This window comes from Protopterus annectens, chromosome 2.part0 (assembly GCF_019279795.1).
Source record: "Protopterus annectens isolate FY-2018-M chromosome 2.part0, PAN1.0, whole genome shotgun sequence".
NCBI classification, from domain to species: domain Eukaryota; kingdom Metazoa; phylum Chordata; order Ceratodontiformes; family Protopteridae; genus Protopterus; species Protopterus annectens.
In genome coordinates, this window is record NC_056728.1 from 33364976 (window position 1) to 33392641 (window position 27666).

The following is a 27666-nucleotide window of genomic DNA, read 5'->3' on the forward strand; positions in this document are numbered from 1 at the left end:
ACGAGTCACATAATACATCCTCTGCAGAACATAGTACACATAATAAATCACACACTAGTGTCTCACAAGTCAAGCCCTTAAGGCATAACACAAAAACAAACACCTTATTCACAGGATACTCAATTGTGAGACACAGATGTCCCTCTCACCAGGCTGGATAAGGAAAAAGTCACAGTCAGCTGTCTGTCAGGTTCCAGGAGCCACCACATCACACACTCACTCAAGTCTCTCAGCAACAGGCACTGTTATGACTCAATCATAATCCATGTTCATGTGAACGACTTGAGACGTACCTCACTGGACTATATAAAGAGAGACATAAATGAGCTCTTTGATTTTGTGTCTCAGCAGGTATGTCCCAAGCCATAAGCAGCATTTTACCTTCGCCTAGGATGATGCCTCAATACAAACAAAAAATGACTGACTTCAACAATTGGCTTAGTTTCTGGTGTCATTCAAAGGGGATCCAGTATCTGTCAGCCTGGGATGACATGGTTGACAGACCGCAATGCTTCGCCAGAGATGGCCTTCATCTGCCTCCCCTGGGATTTCGGTTATTTGCTAAGGCTCTTGCCACCCTCATAGTGCCTTTTTAGGCAATGCCACAGGAATCAAATTCCTGACATAAAAATGCCCTCTAAAAACAACCTCAAAGTTATGCTGCTAAATGTTAAGAGTCTAAACCAGAAACTGCAATTACTGGAAGCAGTCCTCATCTTGGAAGATCCTGACATTGGTGCAGTCACTGAAACCTGGTTTAAGGCTGCGGAGAGCACCCCATCTACACCAGGTTACATTTTCTTCCACACATTCAGATCACAGACTGAAGACATGAGAACTAAAGGAGGTGGTATAGCAATATTCAATAAAGATAAATACACCTCTAGACTGGTTAAACAGCACGATTCCATGAAATTACTTCAGGTGCAATTGACTGTAGGTAAGACCCCTCTTCAGGTCATTGCCAGCTATAGGACTCCCACCATGAATCAGGACATTCACTCAGGCTCGAAAACCCTGGATCTGGTGCTCATCAATGAAGGAGCACTGCACCACCCCCAGTATGTGGTCATCCCTGGTGACATCTGACCACAAATAAGTCTTGCTAGAAGTAACTATAATATAAGACCCCCGCTTAGCAACAACTAGACTAAAGAACTTCCCCAAGCCCAATTACAATCTCATACGTGACAGCAAAAATAGTTTCATAGCCCCTTCCCCCACTGATGGAACAGACATCTATGCTGTTATACACCAATGTTCTGTACGAGCACCTGTACTACTGTATTCACCCTGCATTATCTTATAGAACCAAAGCAAGATCTTCAAGGAAAAATAGACTTGCCTGGTGGATAACTGCCATTAATAGGCTATACAATAAAAGAAAGTGCTGTAAAAGAGTAGGAAGGAACGGTCTCAAAACAGGAAACACTCCCTCCTCAACTTAAACAAGCAAGTATGACTCCTAGTGAAGTCCTACAAAGCTAACTAACTATGAATTTAGATTAGCTTCCCTAACTAAGGATAACCACAAGGCGTTCTTTACTTACACCCATAACGTCAAAGGTAAGGCCCAGATTTGTGCTGAACTTGTAGTTAATGGCACTACATATACCAAACCTGTGGATAAAGCAAACCTGCTGACTGACAAGTTCAGTGAAATCTTCACTCCCGTGTCCCCACCATATACACCCCAAAGCATCCCTAAAACCTGTCCTCCACCTAGTATCTCCAAGAAGCAGGTCTTAAACGTCCTCTCCAAGGCCAAAAACAAAGCCTTTATGGGACGAGATAACATCCTGGGCTGTGTTCTACATGGGTTAAAACAGGAATTAGCATCACCATTGGGCACGCTTTTCAATCACGGCCTAAGCACTGGTTTTGTCCCAGTGGAATGGAAAACAGCTAACATCATCCCTTTGCACAAAGGGGGTGCATCCAGAGACACAGAAGCCTGACCAGCCTTACTGCAAGGCCATGGAACAAATCATTATGGACCTTATTTAACAAAGATATAGGAAATCTCCAAATGCATGACCCCACCCAATCTGGCTTTGTTAAGGGGAGATCATGCCTATTAAACTTGGTGGACTTATTCAAGACAGTCACCAAAGCCAAAGACAACAACAAATCTGTGCACACAGCCTACCTAGACTTAGCCAAGGCGTCTGATACAATCCCCCAATCAGGCATCATTGATAAACTCACCAATCTGGGTATCAAACCATATATTGTCAGGTGGGTTGCAAAGTGGCTCATGCGGTCAAACTAGGGGACTCCACCTCCTTTCAGCAGACCTGTAACTAGTGGCGTTTCACAGGGATTGGTTCTAGGACCCCTACTGTTCAGAATCTACTTTTCTGAAGTACAGGCTAAAACTAAAGCACTGTGGCTGACAAAGTTTGCTGATGACTGCAAACTGGGAATGATCACTGAAACTCCTAGCAATGTCAACATCTTGCAAGAAGGTCTTACGCAGACTAATGACTGCTGCCACAGTCATAGTCTTAAATTTAATGCAAAAAACTGCAGTATTATCCCCTTCAGCAAGGGTGATGTTCCTGCAAACTACCACATCAATAGCAATACTCTAAGCATGCAGTCAGTGGTGAAAGAGCGGGGCACACAGGTCGACAGCAACCTTAACTTCGATCACCATGGCTCCACAGGGGTAAGAAGGATACATTATATTGCTCATCTCATAAGTAAGGGAACTGCCTCCACTAAAAAAGAGGTTATAACCTCCCTGTACTCTTCCCTCATCAGGCCAATAACAGAGTGCAACACTCCCTTTGGTATGTTTCTTTCCAAACACCTGCAGCAACTGGAGACCACAAAGATTCCTTACAAAGAAAATTCAGGGTCTTCAAGATCTGTTTTATGCGGACAGAATTACATCATTGTCACTTTACTCTGTGTCATACAGACTGCTCATAGGTGACATGAGCCTTGCAAATAGAGCAATCTCTGACCCAGCTTTAATGGAAATGCTGCACATTCACAAGTTAAATGGCACACGGGTCACTCACTCAAAGGACCTTAACCTGGTAAGTGACATCAACAGAACTTGCTGGAGAGACAGATTTGTCTCACAGAGGTTGCACCACCTTTGGAACGCTGGCCCTATTTAAGCGTAATTTGGATGACTGGATAGGTAACCGGAAATTCACCCCAGGAGTTCCACCTGTATCCCACTTGGACAGGGGCAATAGGTGCTGCTTTTAGTGTCTGCTTGAACCAGACTCCATTGGGAATATGGGTTGAACTTGACTAGGCTTGTAAGGGTCCTGGGACCATTAGCCTAGTAACCACCTTTGATCCTATGAACATGCATTTGCCTAGCTTTTCTTCTCTTTTTGCACTGTAATGCCTACATTTCTTAATACCAAAACAGAAGGAGGAGACGGAGAAAAAAGGCATCTGTTTACTTTAATAACCTTATCACAAGCAAGAACAGCTACAGTAGTTTACTATAAAATATGCCACTTATAGTGTGAAAAGTTTCACAGAAATACTGTTAAAAGAAATTGTTTTACTTACAGTTACTTTTTCCTCCCTTCTCCCCTCCTCCCCAGAGTCCTTCTAATCAATGACATGAAATAAGGCAACTGCCTTTCAGTTCCTCACAAGTCTAACAAAAGTCCACTCTTTCCACTTATTCTTACAGCAGTACTGTATAAATGCAACTGATGCTTTGCAGTCTTACATTTATTCACTAATTTCCATGCTGCTGGTCTTCCTGTTCATGCCCCTCTCCCAAGTCCATATTCTGGTTCAATGTCATGGTGCTCCCAAAACATCTGACCAACTCCTGTACTTTTCTCTGCCTGTCAAGTATTTTTCTTGGAACAGTGGAAGAGGTTTCACTGGCAAAGTCTCTCCTTGTGCTTTATTATCCAAAGAATGAGAAGGAGAGTCCCCTTCTGCTTGATGGCTCATTTTTTGTTGGACAAACGTTTGCATTTCCTCCATAGCCTGTTCTGCATCAAAGAACAGTTTTGGTCCTCCAGGGGAAAGAAATACTCCGAAGACAGCTGGATACAGCAGCTTGAACCTCACACCTGCATCTTGACATTCCCTGGTTACTGGAATAAATTTGTTTCTGTTCTGTTAGGTGTACAGTGAATATTCATTTTCCATAAACACACATCTCCAACTTTTAATACTTTGTCCTTTTGCCACAGCTCTGTCAGGATCAACTTTTTTCTGCTGGTACGTTTGCATCTTTACTAATAAAGGACTTGATTGCTTTTTCATGGATATATTTGGAGCATACACGTGGTGCACCCTTTAAATTGTCAGTTCCTGCTGTGGAATACCAGTCCAGTTCAAAAAGTTAATACAGTCTGTTCTTTCTAAATTCTCTGGTACAATAGAAAATCTCAGATTTCCTCTATGTGCTCTGTCTTAATCTACCATTTTTTGAAACATTTATTCTTGAGCAGTCTCATACTTAGCCAGCCTTTTTTAATTTTGACCCCTGATTTTTGCAGTTTTATCAGCTCATCTGAATATCTGTTTAAAGCTTCTTCCACTTTCTCTAGACATTTGTAATTTGAGTTAATATACTCTTTCAGTGATTTATTTTAATCAGTTCTGAGCAAATCTGACTTATTTTTTTTTCTTCTAAAGTACTGGAAGCCATTTCTTGCACCAAAGCTACAGCGTCAACTGCTTTTTGGTGCACAGCTGCAGAACTCTTCCCAGTCAGTGTTTTCTCTTCATCTTTTCTAGCTGATTTTCTTCCAGATTCTCTTAGTTTCTTTTTGCAGGCTTCCAGGCAATGTACTTACTAGCCACTAACTGAATATTACTGAAGCTGACAATACCCCTGGCTGCAGTTTCTCAATTTCTGTTTTCAGAAAGTTGTTGATCAGTGTGTAACCATCTTGGAAGTCCAGAACTTTAATAGACGTGGGAAGGATGGTGGATGATGTTTAAGGACTAGTATATATAGTGGCAAAAAAAAAAGAAAAACTTACGAAGATGTAAAGTTGCATATAAGAAAAGGGTGAAAGATGAATGAAGAGATAGGAAAAGATAAGGAAGGTTTAAAAGATGTAAAAGGGAGTTGTATGAAAAATGAAGAGCATTATGGAGAATGTTTATAGGCAGCATTATGTCAAAGGAAGAATAAAGAGATATGCCCTTTTTTGCTAAATATGGTAGGGAAAAAGAATGTATGACAAGAAATTTAAAAGACTAAGAAGAAAAAAAAAGAAGTTATGTACACACCATAACGTTCCATGTTGGTAGTCCATCTCACCCTTCATTTTTACATATGGGTTCGGAACCGATCCTCGGCTCCGACTCAGCCGATTTACAAGCTGGAAGACTTCTGGTTGGTTCGTGGCTAAGCAGGTATCCCATGGTGCACCGGTACAATCCCCAGATCTCGTTTGCCGTGTCGACGAGTTCGGTTGTGCTTCTCTTGGCTCTGGCTAAGTTTTTCAAATTCTTTATATTCATTATCATATTTCAATGCTTTATTAGAACTTTTATTGTACTTTTAGTGTTGCTAATATATTAGGTAGTTGTATTGCTTGCCCTTTTTTGAGTTCAACTTAGTTTACTGGTGGTTATTGTTATCATGTGTGCCAGTTAGTTTTAGGCGCTGTTGCGCATTTCTTTTTGATTATTAGGTAGAGTATTAGTTTTGGTGGTTTTCCGCTCTTAGTCAACAGGGGCTCCTGTTGTCTTGTCTGTTGTTAATAATAATTATAGCAGCAGAATATTTCTCAAATATGTTTAAAATAGTGAAGAAAGGGAAAAGACTGTGTGGGAAGTTGATAAGATTGATAAGAAGTTTAACTAGATATTAAATAGAGGGATTAATGTTGAAAAAGTGGATGAAGTAGTGAATGTGGTGAATATGGAGCCTGTACTGGGAAAATACAGAATTATATATAAGATGTATAAGGACATGGAAGAAGTTGTTTACAGAGGTATTGAATGTAAGGTTTAAAAAAGGAATAAGGCAGAAATAAATTTGTTGGGATGGTAAGATTGAGTTGTAAAAAAAGGAGAGAAAAAAATTACATAAAAATGTAGATTGATAACCTTGTTTAATATGGATTATAACATTTTAATGACAATATTACAAAGAAGATTAGAAAAGGTTATTTTAAATTATGCAGGAGAAGGAGTTTTGGTACAAGAGGAAAACAGAGTAAGGAAATGCTATAGGTAATGAGAGAAGTGGTTAATAATACTGTGCGAAGGAAAGCAGATACTAAATTAATGGTAGGGATACAGAGAGGGCTTATGATAGGGTGAATCATAACATTTTAGGTGATATAATGAAAGCATAAGGATTGGAAGGAATTTTTTAAATATAATTTAAGTCAGCATATGAAAAAGGATGACTACATATAACGTTGAATGGATCGATAAACAAAGAAACAATGGAAAGGGGAGTGAAAAAGGAGTATCCTATTAGTTGTGGATTATTTATGGTGAACAAAGAATGTTATCACAAAATAAATACAAAGAAATTTTATGAGGCAAGTTCTTGTGTAGAGGGAAGAATAAGAAAATCCATTATGTTAAATTATGCTGAGGATTTGTTATTAGTGACGGGAAATAAGGGCTGGATGAAAGAAGTATAAGAAGATGTTATTGAGTCACTTCTAACAGCCTACTCTATATTCCCCTTTAAAGTAGGGCTAAAGATATGGAAAGAAAAAAGTAGGAGGATAGGAGATAAAGGTAAAATAGGAAGTATAATGTTTTCAATGAAAAAAATTTCTATTAAGAATAAAATCAGGAGGGGGAGAGATGATTAAAGAGCAATGGCAAAAAATAAGGAATGAGATAAATATTACTGATATCCCATAAGAAGGTAAGGTTATTAATTCGGTGTTTTAGGCAAAATTTGATATTTAGGAGGGGTATATATGACACAGAATAACAGTGAAAAAGATTTATTACAATTTTGCAATGAATATACAATTCAGGATTAACCCAATTAAGAGGGGTATAACATATAATAAGGAAGATAAAGTGGATTAAGTTTAATAAATCCAATAGTGTATGTGGTCTCTTTAGATATCTTTCTGGGAATTAAGAAAATAAAAGAAATAGAGGCAGGGCTAATAGGTGAATTAACATCACAGAAGTATATAAATCTTGGTAGAATATAGAAAAAAAGAAAAGTAATAAGTAAATAAAATATACAAATAAAGAAATGTCAAAATAAGATAATATTATGGAAGATAGATATTAAAGAAGTGATTAGTAACAGGAGAATATGGTATGAAAAATTATGGATAAATGTATTATATTGATCACTGGGAGAACATGTAGGAAGGTATTAAAATGGTAATATGTAAGAGGAAGGAAAATTTAAAAAAATAATTGTGTTTATGATTTTTATGGAAATCAAGTCTGGATGGGCTTCCTGCGAAAGGGAAAATGTCACATAAAATTTTGAGTGAAACCTTATGTTATAAATATAAAAATATAGAGACATCCAAACATGTTTTTGAAATGTGACAGTGTTAATAACATTTGGGTATGGGCTAAGAAAAATATTCTGGAAAAAGATTACAAAATTCATGTAGATGTGATATTATATGGGTATTGTAAAAGATGGAAAAGAGATAGGTAGAAATTTTGGATAAAAAAGTATTTGGAATTATATGGGAAATATGGACAGCAATATCACAAGTTTTGTTTAACAAAAATGTTTTTCTGTGGAAGTGATACAGAGTACTACAATAGCTGGGAAGAAAGGAATGGGGAGGATAATATGTTAAAGAGGATATTAAAAAGAAAGGTTATAAATGCATATAAGTGAATATGTAAATGTGGGAATTTTGAACATAGTAAGTGGAAATTGTGGATTAGATGTGTACATGGCTATTTAAGTAATAAAATATGGAGAACCCCCACTCTCTGTTAGGTGTTATGGTATCTTTTACATCCACCTGAGCTACCCCCAATTCAGACAGCTCAGGCCTTGGTTTAGTGCCACATCTGAAGGATGACACATTCAGGCATGCAGCACACACTGCCGTGTCAGCAATCCAACTACCTGGTGTGGGAAGAGAATTTACAACTATTTACTAACCTTGACTTTCTTTAACAAGGTAGTGTATGTACTGGCAGATATTTTACGGTTATACAAGATATACATACAGGACTGACAAAAAAACACATAATGACTAGCACAAAGAAGATGAAGATAATGAAGTCCTTCCTTCCAAATTACAAAGAGTACCTTTCATTTGGGACAAAAGCACTTGATAAAAGTACATTTTCTTTGTGCCAGTCATTTTGTGCTTTTTGTCAGTCCAGTTGAGGTTGTCAGCATTTGGTACTAAGAGCTGTTGTTTGTTTAAAGATAGAGACACAGCTAAATTTACAGCGTCAGCTTTTAAGCTAAAGGTTTGACCTTCATATTTTATATTTATATGTTACACCACCATGCTTATGAACTTACAGCCTGCATCTCTATGCAAAGACTATTAAGTCTCAGTAAGTGTTCAAAAATGTTGAACATAAAGGAATCCTACATTAGGTGTCTAGAAGCTTGAGCATTTCTCTATAACATACCTTAGGTAATGCAAATTCAGCAAATGGTCAGTTAAACATTTTTTTTTCAGTTTTTGTAGACAGGTTTTTAAAAGTAACACCCTGAGACAGACATAACTGTGATTTGGTGTCACTGTGTTCAGATTCAATATACTGAGGGCCAGGTGGTGGTCTAAATAAAATTACTCCTCGGACTCTGAAAACAGGAGAAGGGCTTTTATGTTTTCTTTCCTTTCTTAGAGACTTTGAAGGCAATGGCAAAGATGTGAATGATGTTAGTAAAAAAGTGAATGTCCACAGGCCTAACAAAGCAACCTTTCTTGCTGTTTCTTTAAACAAAAAAACCACACCTCTTTTGCCAAAGCCTTTCACCAGATGAAGGCATCAATGGCCTTTTTGTTTGTATGGATTATAGTGGCAGCTTTTAGGCAGTAGGAGCTTCAAAAATTTACAATACGGATCTTGTATGCCTTAGATCTCTAAAAGGAATCATGATATTTTAGAGGTAGGTATTGAGATAGATACCTACTTTATTTTGTATGTATGAAGCACCAGAAATGGTGAAGATTCCTTTCATATGTGAATGGCAGTCCCCAGTTATGGAAAGCCACCAATAAATATGTACCTTCCTCCGTAAAACTGTATATCTTTTCATACCAGAACCTAGGAGTTCTGAAACTTTCCCCACTGTTTCTAAGTGTGTAGTATTGCACTTTTTTTCGTGAATGATTTTCTCCATGGATAGGAGCAATATTCAGTTAAATAAGAATTAAGGCCATTTCAAATATTCAGTCTAATAGCCTGTTTAAGGCAATTTTCATACTCTTTAAGCAGAACAAGCACGAAGTGTGATAAGCTTTCCACTGTAACTAAACAAGCACAGTTGTCATTAGATTTTTCCAGTAAGGGGTATAACTTTGTTCCTTCAGTGATTTATTGAAGAAAAGGTGTAATTTATGTCAGAAGAACTGAAAATGCACTAAAAACTGACCAAAAATAGTAGCATAAATGTCCCTGCAAACAAAATCTTCTCTCAGCTAAAGTGTTGAGTACCCGACATGATAAAAATTAAAGAGAGCAAAGAACAATGTGAGATACATAAGAGAGTTCCTTGACACCTATGACATTACCTTCAATGGGAGAAGACTTGCACTGGTTCTCTGTAAGGAAAATAATAATTTCCAAGGGAAATCTGGCCAGAAAACTAGGATACAGAAGGTGGGTAAGCTCAAATGTTATCATTTATTATTATAATTACTGCTTCAAAAGAAGTTACATAGATGCATTTGAACTAATACAGCATTCTCTTATACTGTCACACTCTCCAACACACAAAAATCTAACAACTTGATGAAAACATGATTCCCTTTCATTCATTTGAAATGTTGAGTTTCACAATTCAAGTCCTTGCTTACATAACAGGCATTTTAAATTAACATACTTGATGTACAACTAGAGAAACTGGGCATAGATATACAAGACGAAAAGGACGAGTCGATGAGAAAATCATATTTCCTTTCACAGCAGTCTGTTCTGGTAGATATCTCAAAAAAATTCTACATTTTTTTATGGTTTCTTTAAATACAAGGACTAGGTTGCAACTCATCCATTAAATTCACAAGCTATTAATCTCAGCTGGGTCTCACACAGACACAAAAGGCTGGCTCTTTTCCCTGAACTGTAACTTTTAAAATTGAGAAAAGAAATGTACATACATAAATACACACACACACACACACACACACACACACATATATATATATACATATATATATATATATATATATATATATATATATATGAAGAAGTTATGTACTCACCATAACGTTCCATCTGAGTAGTTATACTTCATTTTTCTGCAACCTGTGGGTCTTTGGATCCATATCGGATGCGAGCTGGCAACTTTTCAAGCATCTGCTCTGAGCTCCAAGCTCCTCCCCCTTACCCATAACCCATCACATCTCCTACCTTCCCTCAGATCGAGTTTGCCACTACTCAAACAATCCGCAACTTAATTTTATCACAAACCTAGAACAGGTTCGGGGGAAGGAGGGCAGGACGGTTGCAGAAAAATGAAGTATAACTACTCAGATGGAACGTTATGGTGAGTTCATAACTTCTTTATCTGAACTAGTTAACTTAATTTTATCTGTAACCTGTGGGACAGAGTCCCCAGCTACTAAAACTCCTGGGAGGCCCTCATGGAAGGATATTCCTGAGCACCGCAGAGCCGAAAGATGCTCTCCCTCTGGAGATCAAATCCAATTTATAATGAGAAATGAAGGTATGTGACCTTGCCCAAGTTGCTGACGCACAAATATCATCCAGTGAAACCCTACACCAAAAAGCAGCAGAAGTCACCATAGAACTGGTAGAATGGGCTTTAACAGGACCAGGCGGGGACATACCTTTTTTTCCTTGTAAATTTGAAAAATACATTGTGTAATCCATCTAGCTAAGGAAATCTTGGATATGGCTTTGCCCAGAAAGGGTTTAGAGAAGGACATGAATAACTGGTCAAACTTACGAAAGGGCTTTGTTCTGCGCAATTAAAAATGAAGCTGTCTGTGAACATCTAGCAAATGCAGTTTATATTCATCCTTGTTCTGAAAATTTGGAAAGAAAACAGGCAGGTTAATAGTCTGGTTAATGCTTGATTCAGAAGCTACTTTTGGCAAGAAGGAAGGGTTCATGCGGAGCGAGACCCTGTCCTTATGGAAGATCAAGTAAGGGGGCACGGCAGACAAAGCTTGAATCTCAGAAACCCTCCTGGCCAGTGCAAAGGCCACTAGGAAGGCTGTCTTCCAGGATAAGAACTTCAAATCTACTGATGCCGCAGGTTCAAAGGGAGGAGCAACTAACACCTGCAGAACCAGGGTAAGGTCCCAAGGAGGAACACAGTCCTTGATCGGGGGATGTAAAAGAAAAGTGCCTTTAAGAAAAGCCTTACACAGTCTTGAAGAGTCCAGAGCATTCATGTTTTTGCCCCGACATGGAAATTCGAGATAGCTGCCAGTTGCACTTTTACCGTGGAGGAACTAGCCCTTTGTTGAAAAATATTGGCCAAAAAATCCAACACTGCAGGAACAGGGGCTATAAAGGGATCTAGATTCCGCTGAGAAGCCCAAATATTGAAAAGTTTCCATTTGCTGCTGTAAATTTTCCTAGTGGAAGCCTTGTGGGACGCCATCAGAAGAGCTTTTGCTGAAGATGACAGACCGGGAGTCTTGACAATCAAGGGAACTGGAGCAACCAAGCCATCAGCTTGAGGCTGTCCAGGTTGGGTGGACAAGTGCCAAGGGGTGAGAAATGAGATCCAGGCAAGGATCCAGAATCCAAGGAGGAGCTCGAACATGAGACCAGAGGAAGGGGAACCACACCTGACGAGGCCAGAACGTGGCAATGAGGATCACTTTGCACCCCAGTCAGCAAGCTTTCTGAAGAAACTTTGGAATGAGAGATAACGGGGGGTAAGCATACAGTAACCCAGGAGGCCAAGCATGGACTACAGCGTCTCTGGAGGGATCCTCTGGTGAGGGGATCAGAAAGAAGAACTTGCTGCACTTCGCGTTGGAAGGAGATGCGAAGAGATCACAGCAAGGCTGACCGCACACAAGGAAGATCTCCGCTATCGATTGTTTCAGAGACCACTTGTATGGCAATAGAATAGCCCGACTCAATCTGTCCGCTAAAATTTTGCAGCATCCCTGGATGTGCATTGCAATCAGAAATCGACTGGTGGATATTGCCCACTCCCACACTCTCATGGCCTCGTGACAGAGAGGGTAAGCTCTGGTTTCCCCTTGTTTGTTGATGTACCAGACAACTGACATGTTGTCTGACTGAATTGCAATCGTCCCCGGGGGAAGAACAGTGTGAAATGCTTGCAATGCTAAAAGCACTCCTCTCATCTCCAGAACATTGATATGCAATCTGGTCTCAGTCTGGGACCATGTGCCTTGGACCATCCTCCCCAAACAATGCCCCTCCCAACCAAGCTGGGAGGCATCCGTGGTCACTGTGGCTTGGGCTGTGGGTGAAAAGAATGGCTGTCATGCTAAGATCTCTGGCAATTGGAGCCGCCAGAGAAGCAATGCCCTGCAGGCCTTGTTGATTTGAATTGGATAGTCCATGGGAAGATCTAGCCAAGACCACTGTACTGCCAGAGTCCACTGAAGAACATGCATGTAGAGGCACGCACAGGGAAGACTCGAGATTGCTCGGAGAATGTTGCCTGCCTTTGGTATCCTGGGGCCAAGGATCACTGATATATGGGCCCATAGGCTCTGGACCCTGTCTAGAGTTCAGAAGACTTTCGATTGGAGGGTGTCCAGCAGTGCACCGATAAAGTCCAAGATCTGCACCAGGTCCAAGAGGGACTTGGAAACATTGATGATAATCCCTAGCTGGATTGCAAGATGAAGGAAGGAGTCTCTGGCCATGCAAAGAAGACGCTTGGTGGAAGCAGTGAGGAGCCAATCGTCTAGGTAAGGAAATACCTGAATGCCCAGAAGCCTCAGGTGAGCCACCACGATTGCCATTACCTTGGCAAACACCCTGGGGGCTGTGGTGAGACCATAGGGTAGGGTTCGCAACTGGAAATGATTGGCTCCCAGCTGGAAGCTAAGGAATCTCCTGGAGCTTCTGCGAATCTTGATGTGGTAGTAAGCGTCCTGAAGGTCTAACGAGCACATGCAGTCGCATTCTCAAAGATAAGGTAGAATGGACTGTAGGGTGACCATCCGTTATTTCTGCTTGGCTACAGCCAGGTTCAGGGTTGACAGGTGCAAAATGGGCCTAAGGTCCCCCATCTTTTTTGGCACTAAAAAGAACCTGGAGTAAACGACTAATCCGGACTGATCTGGGGGGGACCGGTTCAATGGCTTGTTTGTGAAGCAGCTTGGAAATCTCTAGCGCTGCTGCCTCCCTTTGAACGGGTGGAACATCTAGGAAGCACTTCGGTTAAATGGGAGGGGTAATGAACAGGATGGTGTAGCCTCTGGATATTATTTGGGGCTCCCAACGGTCCGGAGTTATGGACTCCCAAGCCGTTGGGTGCAATGATAATCTTCCCCCGACTGTCTCCAGCGTAGTACAGTCGGGCAACACCTCATGGGTGCTGCGTGGGCCTGACCGAGAAGGTGTCCCTAGACCCAAAGTTCCTCGTCCCCCCTCTGCCTCTGGGGTGGCGTCTGGCTTGTCCCCCTCTGCCTCTAGGGGATGAGTTTTCCGGAGAGTCCTGGGAAAACTGTGATTTCTCGGAACCACATCTTCTTTTGCCCTCTCTGATTCCTAGAAAATGATCTTTGAGGGCTAGAGAAGCGGACTCCGATGGCACACAAAGTCTTCCCATCCTTCTCGCTCTGGACCATAGTGTCACATACTGTCTTCCCAAAAAGGGAAGAACCATCGAAGGGAGCATTTGTGAAAGACGCCTTGAAGGGATCCATGAACTGACACAGTCTGAGCCAAGCGTGTCGCCTCATAGCTACGCTGGTCCCAGCTGCCCTCACTGCTCCTTCCATGGCATGGGAAAGGAGACGCACGGATGGGTTTGATACTGATTTGAGAGTCGACATTTTCGCGAAGAACAGATGCTTTTCCTCCAGCGACAAAGACTCTGGGGGTGACTCAGCGAACTCCATGACCAGGTCTCTCTGTATTCATATGACGTGTGAAAAATAATTCAGCGCTCGAATGGAAAATGTCGCTGAAGAAAACACTCACTTCCCAAACCGATCCACCGTCCTGGACTCCTTGTCCAGAGGGTGGACCGAGGAACTCTCCTGTGCCAGTTCCCACTTGGTGGCTGCTGCAACCACCATCGCATCCACCAGGTATCCTTTGTTCCAGGCCTGTCTGTCTGAGGGTGGACAGAGAATCCTGTCTGGAAGTTTTGGTATCAGCTCTATGGTGTCAGGCTCCTTCCATGCCCGCGTGGTGATAAGATCCACCAAGGGATCCACAGGAGGGGACACCCAGGATGTAGATGGGCCCATGCCAAAGGTCTCCAGGAACACTGACTCATCTGTAGAAGATTTTGGGGTTGACCAACCTCCCCTCTGGTGGAGGATCCCCATGATATCCCCAAAGGAGACATCCTTGGGAGGTGACCTGGGGGAACCTTCTCCTTCATCTAAGTCAGTGTCTTCTATCAAGGACTGGTGCCTCCTCTTACACGTGTGCTTACAGGGACCCTCTTCAGTGGAACTCTCTGAAGAGGGCTCGTGAGCCACGGGGGGGTTCCTCCAGGGAAACTGCCTGGGGGTCCTCTAGCACGGGGTGTCCCTGGGACAAGCTGAAGGGAGTCGTAGCCAAATCCAATGGAGCCTGGGCGGAGTCCAAGGAAATAGGCTGAGGTCTCAATCCTTGGGAGAGAACCCTCTCCACCACGTCAAAAGCCGATGGAGTGCGCACCTCCTTAGCACCCAACAAGGAGGAAGCTCTCCCCGGGTCCGCCGTGAGGATCGGGGCCGAGGCAGGAGTAGCAGGGGTACCGAAGGAATTGCTCGGATCCGACAAGGTCGGAGCCGAAGACACCTCCATCCCCTCGAATCCGACTCCCCGTCCTCAGCCCCAAGAGTTGCTCGGATCCGAACTGGCCCAATCTAAGGAACTCAAGGTAATCATCGGCGTCGAGGTTGGAGAAACTGTCGGTGTCGAACCTCCAGCTCCTCGGATCCTCGGATCCATAAATCCTGAAACCGCAGGCCAGATCGGGGAAGGTGAAATGGGATGAAAGAAGGGCATGCAGGTCCCCCCTTCAGAGGGAGAGGGGCCTGGCAAGACTCCCATTTGGATTTGGGTCCGAATAAATCTCATTATCCTGTCCACATCCAACTATAATACAGTCCAAGTCAAGCATGAGGAGGCGACTGACTCGGATCTGGCTAGTTGCTGCAACAACCTCGATGAAGGCCTCAGATCCAAGGGCTCCATTGGCTCAAGGGAAAACCTCGGGGAGTGGAGCGGAGGAGATGTAGGTCTAGACACTTTGGAAGGCAGGCTAGGGAAGGGCTCCTGCTCTGGAGACTGCTTGCAGGGCCTATCCCCTCTCTTCTCTCTGTCCTTATTCCTTTAGTCCTTTCCTTTAGTCTCCCCTTCAACAGGTCTAGTGGGAGGTTGAGTCCCAGCCTGGGAGGGGGTGGGTGTTGAGCAGCTGCTGGAGGAGCCGAGGCCGCTGCATCCAAGGAGGAAACAGGTAGAAGGCCCTTCGCAACTAATTTGGCCTTCCATTCTTTTAAGGCCCTAGGGTTAAAGCCAGTGCACACGCTACACTGAACTGAGAGATGGGGAACACCCAGGAAAATAAGACACAGAGTGTGGCCATTGGCTGGAGAAAGCTTATGGCCACACTGTGCATTTTTTAAAAGTAGGCTTTGGCTGCTCAGCCATACTAATAACCCATACAGCCAACCTTCTTACACCCAACAGTCTAACACACACACCTAAAGCGCAGAGAAGGCCTTCCTATACTACTTTACCACAAAACTTTTTTTTTTTATACAAAACTGATGAACAGCGAAAGTGGGAGGTAAAGAGAACTAAATGATCACACACGCTCAATATAAAGAGCAAAAAATTAGACCCAAGTCACTTACTAACACCCAATACTTGGAGCTACAAAGATCACGATGTTGAAGCATGAAGCAGCAAATGAGATCTGAGGGAAGGTAGGAGATGTGATGGGTTATGAGTAAAGGGGAGGAGCTCGGAGCAGATGCTTGAAAAGTTGCCGGCTCGGATCCAATATGAATCCGAACACCCACAGGTTGCAGATAAAATGAAGTTAACTACTTCAGATATATATATATATATATATATATATATATATATATATATACGCACACATACATACATACACACATGTGCATATATATATATATATATATATATATATATATATATATATATATATATATATATATATATATATATATATATATATATATATATATCTGTGTGCACGGAGAGAGAAATGACACTGCAATCAGGAAGTGCAAATTCAATGACTAGTTTTCCAGGTCCTTAGTACAATTTACAAGCAATTATTTTCCTAGGAAAAGAACAAGGCTTGTTTTCTTCTCTTAACCTTGAACTTCTAAAATTCTACAAAAAATAAATCTTAAAATAAAATACCACTGCAATGAGTCAATAAAAAACTAAGGAGAAAGCAGTTGAAACATACAAACCAAAAGAGACAGATAAATAGATTGCATTTCCTCATATACTGATCTATTCTAGCAACTATTTCCAGAAAACCAGTTTTTGTGTTTTACTGCATTAAGTTCATGCTGCTGAAATGTAAGAAATTGGGTGTTGATTTCACACAGCACAACCATGTGTAACATAATATGAACATTTAAACAGCATAGATACTTAATAGGTTCATAAGTGTGTACTAGGCTAATGTTCTTGCAGCCTTTACAAGCCTAGCCCATAGGATTACCCTGGCATCGTGCCACCCGACCTTAGTTCCCAGAGCCTCTGTCGAGTAAAGCCACTGGAGTGATCCCTGGGGTGAATTTTCTATTTCCCATCCACTCATCAAGATTTCCCTTGAAGAGGGCCAGTGAGGTGCTCTGCTTGATATGTATGAGAAGTCTGTGCCATAGCATGGGCAGTCTCTGGGTTATGAACCTGTCCCTTCAGCATGTTCTGTTGATTGTGGTAATGAGGCTGTGGTATCTGGAGCATGTGGTGTGGAGGGAATGGGATTTCTTTAGATGTAGCATTTCTAACAGAACTGGGTCACACATGGCTTTGTAAGTCAAGCAGAGATCGCCTCTTAAGTAGGCAATATGAGACAGAGAATAGTTGGAGTTTTGTGGGTCTGTCCATATAGGACAAGTGCCTAGGATCCTCTCTGTGAGGTACTTTTGCGGCCTCTCCAGTGGTTGTAGGTGTCTAGTGAGATACATACAAATGGGGCACTGTACTCGATGACTGGCCTAATGTGGGAAGAGTAGACAATGACCTCTTTCTTCCTGGATGCAAAACCCTTAGCAATGAGATGTGCCACATAGAAGTACTTTCTGACCACTGTGGCAATGTGGTGATCAAAAGAGATGTTGCTGTCAACCTTTATGCCCACATCTCTTATAACACCTTCTGTGTTCGGTGGACTACCATATTTGTGATAATTTATGAGTACCGGGTTTTTCCCAAAGGGGATGATAACAGATTTTTTTGCCATTGAGCTTAAGATCATGGTTCTGACACCAGTTGTTGGTCTCAGTGAGGCCTTTCTGTAGGATGTCAACATCACTTGGGGAGTTAATAATAGCTCCCAACTTGTAATCGTCTGTGAACTTTGTCAGCCAGAGTCCCTTCATGTTGGCCTGGACTTCAGAAAAGTAGATACCAAACAGGAGAAGACCCAGGACCGAACCGTGTGGGACTCCAGTCGTGACTGGAAGAGAATAAATTAATTTTGTAGCTAGACTGACTTCAGACGAGCAAAGCAAGGTGCCAGTGTTCTCTGTGGCATCTATTCCCCAGTCCTGATCTTTCTGAGTCCCCCCCCACGTCTCTTTCTCTTCCTCTCTGTTCCCAAAAAAATTCAACTAATCTTTTCTGTTCCCTTGCTGAACTCATATATTAACATTTTTTGGTTTGATGTATTTGCTATTGCTCCTCCCTGTATATAAGGGTGAAACTGTTTTGCTGCACTGTGCATTGTGTTGCATGTTTTGTGACACCTGTCAAATAACAAAACAACTTGCAGCACTTGTTCTCTGCCTAAATTTATATGCATTTTATAACACTTCTAAACTACACAGATTCGTTTACTTAAATGATATTACTCAAAACACCTGACGTATATTTGTAGAAATGATCAAAATCAAATAGAAAGCAATACAGTATTTTTTAATGAATAAAACAAGCAGACAAAGTTCTAATGAGTAAAAAACAGTATAGTAAGTTTCCACTGAGTTAAAGTGCAGATAGTTTACTGTATACTTTGTCCACACATACCCTCTGCACTAGCAGCTGAGTGGACAGACCACACTGATCCACGACGGAATGAGTAGTTTCTATGTGATGTGCTAGAGGTACAGGAGGGACTGACAGACAGCCGTCTGGAGGTCAAGTTGGCAGCTTCTTCTGCTGACAAAACCAAACAAAATTAGTTACTTATAATGCGTTTAAAAATAAACTTCAATTGTAAAAGTTCACTTTTCAAGAGTAATAATTATCTTAGCATATACCTGCTTACACTGCTCTTACCTACAAATATTTACCATTATGCACTACATGAAAGATGCAATACAAAGTTGATATCAAGAACATTAAGATACAGTTAAAAAAAATCACCAAATATGTTAATCATTCTTTATTTGTAACATTTTTTCTGTTCCTTCACTGTGTCTATCTCCTGCTGCACTGTTTCCTGCTCATTTTTTAAGGTCTTCCGCCACTTTCATTATAGTAAGCCCCATTTTATACTTCCATGGCCCCTATGTACAACAACAGACAAAGGACTGTCACCCAGTTCCCAGAAAAATCTCTACGCCTTCTCTGTCACCATGTTGGTTTCATATACCCTCATTCAACCAACTGCAGATAAACACTGCTGAAAGATGTGCACAAAGTATCGTGTCATAAGAATGAGGCAAACCTTGTTATGTTTTGTTATCTAAGTCATTAGCAAATATTTGGAGACACCCATAACCTCATAGCCCCTATACACATGTTTATTTGCTTTACATTAAATTCAGACCACATAAATACATTGCCTGTGTCCATTATGAGAGCTGTAGGGAATATACTGCAACAAAATAATGACTAAGTGGACGGGGTTGATGTAGCTCACTCAACAATTCTTTCGTCGTGTTGATCAATCAAAAAAGCACAAAACAACTTTTGGTGAACCTTGCAGGAAAGTTATTTTTGTGAAAGAGGCAAGCCCCCTCTGCATGCACCATGTGGGATGATACTCCCCCACACAAATATACTTACTCCGAGGTTCCACAGTAGTGGAGAAAAAAGAAAACTCCACTGTCGATGAAAGTTGCTTCATCCAAATTTCTTTGCTCAGTTGGCACACATTCAAACGGGTGTCAATCAGCTGACACATTCACAACTTGAGGGGAGTGTCATTAAACTACAGACTATGGCAACTTCAAGCAATTCAATACATTTCATAAAGTATCTATATGTGGTTGCAGTTCATACTACCACACATTCAAAAATTGATCATCCTTTTTTCCTTTAAGTCTCTTAAAGCTGATGTTTGAACAGACCAATCTTGTGGTAGCCTAAGCTATATGGGACATATCCTGCCTAGAACGGGATAATCGAACAGCTTCCAAAGCTACAGGGCACCTTCCATACCTCCTAAAAAATATACAGCTTGTGCAGTGTGTCCAAACTCACAGAGTTTTCATTTCGCACAGCAAGGGGGGCAAGAGCCCTGCTATCTATGTAAGTGCAAGAGAAAAGGAAGGGAAAGGAAAATGTCCACACTCTAGCATAAAAAAAAACAACAAAAGGAAGGCCAATGAAGCAAGGGTGTATCTGCTGCAGCAGTAGTCTATTCAAACATCTACTGTTATGGTAAATTTAATTACACAACTGTACTATGTTCATCATTAGATCACTGCTGCAGTAGCCTAAGCTATATGGGATGAATAACAGAGCCCAAAAAGAAAGGAAGGAGGAAGAAGGATCAGAGTCTAGAACCCCTGGGTAATAGTCGTAGCAAAGCCTGTTCTGGGTCTTGAGAATCTATTCTGCAGTGCTTGGTAAAAGTGTGTACATATGACCACGCTGCTTCCTCTAGAAAACTTGTACAGTCCAGCCCTTTCCAAAAAGCTGCAGAAGTAGCCAAACTCCTGGCAGAGTGGACCCTGAACTTGCCTGGAATTGTCTTGTTACGGTGAGAATAACAGAAAGTAATAGCGTTAACAATGTTCAGGAGGAGGAGGAGGAGTTAGGTTTAAAGGAAGGCAGGCATTAAGCAAGTTTTTATTTTGGAATGTTGATGATAGCAAAGAAAATATATGTAATGTATACTGTATTTAAAAGGAAAAATGTTAAAATGGTTTGTTTTCTTTACTGTTAATATAAGTTTGCCTATGTCTTATGGGATAATTTAACAAAGGTGTTTAAAAAACAAAACAAAATGCAAAAAGCAATTGCATGAAACCATTTAGAAACTGTCAGTTTTGATACTGACTGCTCCTTTTTTACTTTCACAAGAAATAAACAGTTGAACAGAATTCCTTAAAGGATTTTCTGTGTGTTAAATTCTTTATCCCCTATTATTTAGTTCTGGATAGAAAATGAGGATGAACAGCTTAGTTAAAAGTACCCTCAGAAGCCACCCTAGGCATAATGTAAGGATATGTTCTCAAAGTTACCCTGTCATTGTGAAAGATGAGTTAGGGTTGAATCAACACAAGAGCTTGTAATTCAGATATTCTTACTGCAGAATTCAGAGCAATAAGTGACAATACCTTCCAAGATAAGAACTTCAAAGCAGCATAGTGATCAGGTTCAGAAAGTGCGTTTCTCCAGTACAAAATTAAGATCCCGAGGAGTCACCAGTATTCTAGGTGGACAGATATCTATATTCCTTTCAAAAAACGTTTCACTTGAAGCAGAACAGAAAGGGGCGATCCACACACAAACAAGGAGAGATGTCTTAGAGGCCAGTCTTGTTAGAGGAGTAAGAAAGACCAGAGGATAACAATTCACACAAACAGTGCAGAACCAGAAGTACCCTGGCCTTAAAGGAATCCTGGTTCTTGCTCTGGTACCAACTAGAAAAATCTCTTACACTTAGTCAAATATGATTTCTTGATAGCAGGTTTCTTATCTTCACTTAATACCTGCTGTATATCATCAGTAAACAGGTGCCTAAAAAGTATTAAAATTCTATTTGGCAATGAGTTGAAGAGATTAAGTCTATCCTATGAGGAAACTTGTGGTAATCACTCCTGGCCATGCTCATAGCCGGACTTAGGCATAGGCCAACTAGGCGGCCTCCTAGGGCGCTGCTCTAGCAGGGGTGCTTTTCCAGTATTTATTTAATGTAGGTAGTCCAGGATGGGGGCACCAGGTGGTGTGGTGGGGGGCGTCGTGGAGCCCTTTTGCCTAGGGCACCAGCTGACCTAAGGCCGCTCCTGCTGAGAAGGAGGAAGAAGGGAGAACAACTGTTTCTTGGGAAAAATGGGAGTTACCAGTATCATCTTTGGAAAGCTGTTCTGAATCTTTAGATGAACCCTGGTTATCATAGGAAAGGGAGGAAAGGCACACAGGAACATTCCTGCCCATGGAAATGAGAAGGCATCTGTCCTGCAGGCCTTTGTGCAAGGAGTCCTGGAGTTAATTTTTTTACTGTCTGTTGTGAATGGTAGTAAACAAATCTACTTATGGTGTTCCCCACAACTGGATCAATTCTTAGAAAATGCCTGGGTGCAAATTCCATTCTTGGTGGTCTGTCCTGATCCTGCTCAGTTTGTCTGCTATAAAGTTCTGATGGAAGGTAAGTCGCCTGGTGGATCAGTCTGTGCTGAGTTACTAGTTCCCAAGTACTCATAGCTAGTCTGCAAAGGAGGGAGGATCTGACGTTTGTTTATGTACACATCACTGTGGTATCTGTGATTACTAATATAAGGCCTGGAATCCAAGGATGGTTTAAAGATAGTAGAGCACTTACTAGTGACATCATTTCTTTAGCATTTTATGTGTTTTAACTTGTCCTACTTGTTCCACGCAACTGGAAATTTCACCCCCTTGGATACAGCCCCACAAGCATCTGTGGTTTCAGACAGAGTAGGAGAGCGAAACGAAAAGGGAGACCTAGGTTGAGAGACAACTGATTCACCCACCAGTGTAACTCTTTTTACAAACCCCAGCACTACATTCTGAAATGAAAGGGAGTTCTAGTTTTGAGTCCAAACAGACTGACTTTTCTGATGTGAAGCCTGACCAAAGGAATCATGAGAAATGTACAGGCCATGAAAACTAGAATCCTTTGATATTCCCCAGCAAATATCAGATTCTGCTTGGAAAAATGTCATGAGTTGTTCTTTGTAAAATGCCACTTTGCTCTTAGGAGGAAAGCCATCATGAAGGATGTATCTAACAGACAACCCAGAACACTACCCTGTTTGACAGACTGACAGATGATTACTCTATTTTCACCTGAAATCCCATATTGGGAAAGTGATATTTTACCCAGATCAGAGAGTTTTGACAACCTGTAAAACAGTCTACAGAAATAAGGCTATTAGCCAAATATGGAAAAATGTAAATGCACTAAAACCTACAATCGGAACTGGGTACTTTGTAAACACTCATGGAGCTGTTGACAACCTAAATGGTAAATCAGAGAACTGAAAATATAAACCAGACAGAAAAATATAAAAAGTGTCTGAAATCTATGACAACTGGAATGTGATGGTAAAACTCTTTAAAATCCAGAGTTACTTCAAAACTGAGAGGCTGAATAAAAGGTAACAGATTGTAAAGAGAACATTTTTAGTTTTGGGCTTTTGATAAAAGGGTTTAGAAATGAAAGGTGTAGGAAAGATCTCCAGGTTGCTCCTTTTTGGCACAAGAAAAACTCCCCAATAAAAACCTTTCCCTGTTTGATTTGGGAGAACTTGTTTAATAACCCACCCAAGACAGCATTTTATGTAGGAGGGGAAGAAACAGGGAGACTTAATTGGATGGATGTCGAGGAAGGAAGGAAGGGAATCCTTCTGCAAACTCTAGCCTGTTTGAATGATTCTCAGAACCAAAGTGTCTGAAGTTATTTGGTGCCACAGAGGGAAGTGAAAACTTAGACTTCGGGAAAGCTTTACTTGAATGCCAGGGTGGGGAGGGAAAAAACATGATGGGACATATAGTCAATCTGCTTTTTAAGAACATCATTGATTACGGGAGGACCATCCCTTCTTTTTTGAGCATCTCTGACATTCCTTTCTGAAAGTTTATTTGCCTGTGACTTGATTGGATGGTTTACTCTGTTTTCCATAAAAGGAACCTTTTAAATTCTCTATTATATTTTGGCATGGAGACTTTTAATAATTGAGTATCCCCCTGAATTAACTTTCCCCTGTCATCAAATCTTTAAAAGACCTCAGCAGATGAAGGGCCATATAATCTCTTTATCCAGGGGAACATTAGACAGCTCAGCTTTGACATACTCAGGAAAATTCTCACAGCATAGCTAAGCAAATCTTCTCATCACTGACCCAGTGTCAGCTGCTCTAGGAACATCATCATCAGTGTTATACCAACATTTTAGAGAGTGTTTGGTTACAAGAGACACTGAACTTAGAGATATCAATCTCTGAAAAAGGAAGGTTATCAATTAATGTTCTCACACTGTCAAAAGAAGCCACCAAAGACTTAGAACAAGCGAGCTTGACAATTAACTATTCTGAAGGCCAAGTAGAAAGAGTTATAAATTTTCTCCCAAAATCTATCAAAGACTTCCTATTTGTATTAAAAGAGATAGGGTTAGCTGTCATAAAGTGTTTGACAGAGTATGCAGGTAGCAGCTGACTCACTTGCTTTCCCTGTATCCATCTTGATAAATCGCTCTATTACCAAGTCAAAGGTCCCTTCTACCCAGAAAGAATCTTACACTATACCTATACACAAGGGAGGTAACTCCACTGAAATCACCAATTTTAGACCCATCACCATTCAATCCCCTCTCTCTAAAATATTAGATAAATGCATACATAAACAAGTCATGCAATACCTAGCTCAAGCTAACCTGCTCACACCCACACAACATGGCTTTTGCCCTAAACACAGTACCAACTACTGCCCTAATATCCTTCCATACCACCATTCCTTTGTCCAGAGATAACAACAAAATAGTCTCTTGTCTTTTCCTAGACCTTTCAAAAGCCTTTGACACTGTGTCACACTCACTTCTACTATCTAAATTGTCTTACCTTAACTTCTCCGCATCGGCTGTTTCCTGGTTTTCCAGCTATCATACTGACCGACTGCAATCAGTTAAATGGCTTTTTGCTCTATCCCCCCTCTCTCTGTTAAAATGGGAGTTCCACAAGGCTCTATATTTGGTCCATTACTTTTTAATATCTTTACCAATGAACTCCACACTTCATGCCCCCAGTCATCCCTGGTACAATATGTTGATAAATCTACAGTCATCACTATTGCCGACACCCTCTCTGAACTTAAATCCACTACCCAAGCTTCTTTAACCTAGCTGAATCATGGCCCTCAGAAAATCTGCTTATTTTGAATCCAAAGACAACAAAACTCCTACTTTTCCTACCCCAAAATCTCATCCACCTTAAACATACTCTCTCTGTTCAGTCTTTCAACAACACCCCCATAGATGTAGAATCCAGCACAAAACCCTTAGGGGTCATCATAGATGATCAACTTAAGTTTGACTTACATATCAGTAACTATATTCAGAAGACTCGCTTAAAACCCGGCCTCCTGTATAGAAATAAAAAGTTTCTCACTAACAAAGCAAAAGTTACCCTCTCTCATCCATACCTCCTGCCAAGTCTATTGTATAGCTCACAAATCCTGACAAACCTCAACTCCTCCCTTCTTACTAAACTAGAATCACCATATAATAAATTTTGCAGTGAACCACACATATAAATCCCATCACTGCCTCTCACTAAAATACTTAAACTGGCTAGAACTACCACATCAGATTCTCCTCTCTCAGCTCCTAATTATTCACTCTATTCTACACCAGTCTTCCTACTGCCCCAGCTTATTTCCTCTTATTTCTCATTACTCTCCAATCAAATCTCTATGTAGCTCAGATCAAGATCTCCTTGAAGTCTATGAACCCAAAACCAAAATGGGCTGCAACCTCTATGGTTACCAACCTACCATTTCTTGGAATAGGCTTCCATTAGACATTAGATCCCTCAATAAACTTAATCAATTCAAAGCAGCCACAAAGGAATACTTAAACTCTTGCATTCACCCATTCACCCCTCTTAACTCTCTTATTATACTTAGCTGGTTCTATTCTACTAAAATACCTGTTAGCCACTTATAGCCTTCTTTTCCTCTTCTTACACTTACCATCTCTTACCATGAACAGTAACCTCCAAATTTTTTTTCACTAGAAATAAGAATTTCTCATCCATATTACACAGTAACAGTAAACACCAGAGAATTATTCTTCTTATTGCTTCATAGACTACGTTGTATTTCTTTTGTTTTACTGACATATATACTGACTTGTACTGCAATTTGTTTTTTTGCTTTTTTGCTTTTATATTCTCAGTGTAATGCTTCTTGCTTTTTATTAGTTATTTTCAATGTAATTTTTTTTGTGGAGCTTTTCTCCCTGGGCCTCCGCTGAAAAAGAGCTGCTATAGCTCAGTGGGACATTCCCAGTCAACAAATGTTAAATAAAATAAATAATAAATAAATAAAATAAATACAAAAACAAACTTTATTTTCTTTAGCACCTCGGCAAAAGCCTTCAAACATTACTACAAACATTGCTCATCGAGCTAATAAAATATACCAATCAATAACAACACAGATTCAATTAAATAAGTACTTTATTTTATTTTATTTATTTTATTTTTTTTTTATTTATTTATCATTTGTTGACCGGGAAAGTCCGACTAGGTTCCACAGAGCCTGTTTTCAGCGGAGGCCCGGGGAGAAATGCTCCAGATGCATGTCTTTGGAATGTGGGAGGAAACCAGAGTACTCGGAGGAAACCCACGCGAACACAGGGAGAACATGCAAACTCCACACAGAAGGCACCCCAGCCGAGAATCGAACCGATGAACCTCTTGCTGTGAGGTGACAATGTTAACCGCTGCACCACTGCACCGCGTACTTTCCAATTACAATCCAAATTAAAAGCTGAGGGACATAGTATATTAAATTTTAAAATAAAAATAGCCTTCTTATACATAAGTTTTCTTTTATATGCAGTTTCTGAACAAAACCTCATAGGGAAATCCTAATATGTTTGTTGGGACTCTGGTATTTCTTTTTGTTCCTACTGAAATAGCTCCATCATTCTAGCATTAGTATCAGAAAAAGACAAATCTTCACTTGGGGAATCTGTGGAAAACTGTTCCTCAGTGTCTGATTCCCCATTCTTTGGAGTAGGAAAGTACAGATGCAATAGGCTGCACTTACTCATAATAGTATATGTTTGAATTCCTCACTGCTACAGTAGCCTTTAGGCTATATTGGTTGTCTTTTGCCAAAGACACAATGACCAACCAGTTTCCAAAATATCTGGCTCCCTCCCACACTTCCACTCTGAGTACTGATTGGTCATCCCTGAGGAAGAAACATCAGAAGTTAGAGGGGAAAATCTATAGGACTTTCTTGCCCAAAAGTTAAGTAATAGTTTACTCATCCTGAATTATAAAAATAAGAAATAACGACAAAACCATTTTCCAACAACTGTATACAATAACAGAAGGATGGAAGGTTGGTGCGGCTACTGCAGCAGAGAGAAATTCAAACATCTACTGTTATGCATAAGAGCAACTTAAACAACTGTACTACATTCATCATTCCTACTGTTGCAGTGGCCTTCATCTCTGTGAGTTGATTACCAAAGCCTATCCAACCATGGAGAAGGAAATATCTGTATCTAGGAGACCCTGGAGAAAGATCCTAACAAAGTCAGTTCTGGATCTAGGAAACAAATCAAGTTTGTAATGCCTTGTAAAGGTACATACAAAGGACCATTTAGCTGCTTCTAGAATACTTCTAGAATCCACCACTTTCCAATATGCCACAGAAGAAGACAACGCTTTAGTACAGTGAGCACTGATACTGCCTGGAACTGGTTAACCATGATATGCATAAAAAAAAGCAACAGCCAAGGGCAATCATAAGGAAATAGTCTGTTTTGACATAGGTTGTCCACTATTAGTCCCAACATAAGAAATAAACAGCTGCTGAGCTTAAAGAACTTTGTTTCTATCAAGATGGCTCCTGAGCACATCCAGAGTATGTATAATCCTATCCCCCTGGTTCTGAGGGTCAGGGTAGAACACTGGGAGATTGATGGCTTTTTTTAACACCTTTACTGAATTATCACTTGTGACATAAGCAAATTTACATTTATTTAAAAGCAATCAAACTGCATTAACAAGTTCACATTCACAAATGTTATAC

General features: G+C 40.7%; 1 protein-coding gene across 1 annotated transcript in view; it reads right to left on the bottom strand.

Moving 5' to 3' along the window:
• Positions 1 to 27666, bottom strand: part of UNC80 (unc-80 homolog, NALCN channel complex subunit) — a 5631640-nt gene that overhangs the window by 1994009 nt on the left and 3609965 nt on the right. The window contains exon 36 of the mRNA XM_044060513.1: positions 18514 to 18645. Within this exon, the coding sequence (XP_043916448.1) occupies positions 18514 to 18645 (132 nt within the window). The remainder of the gene's footprint in view (positions 1 to 18513; positions 18646 to 27666) is intronic.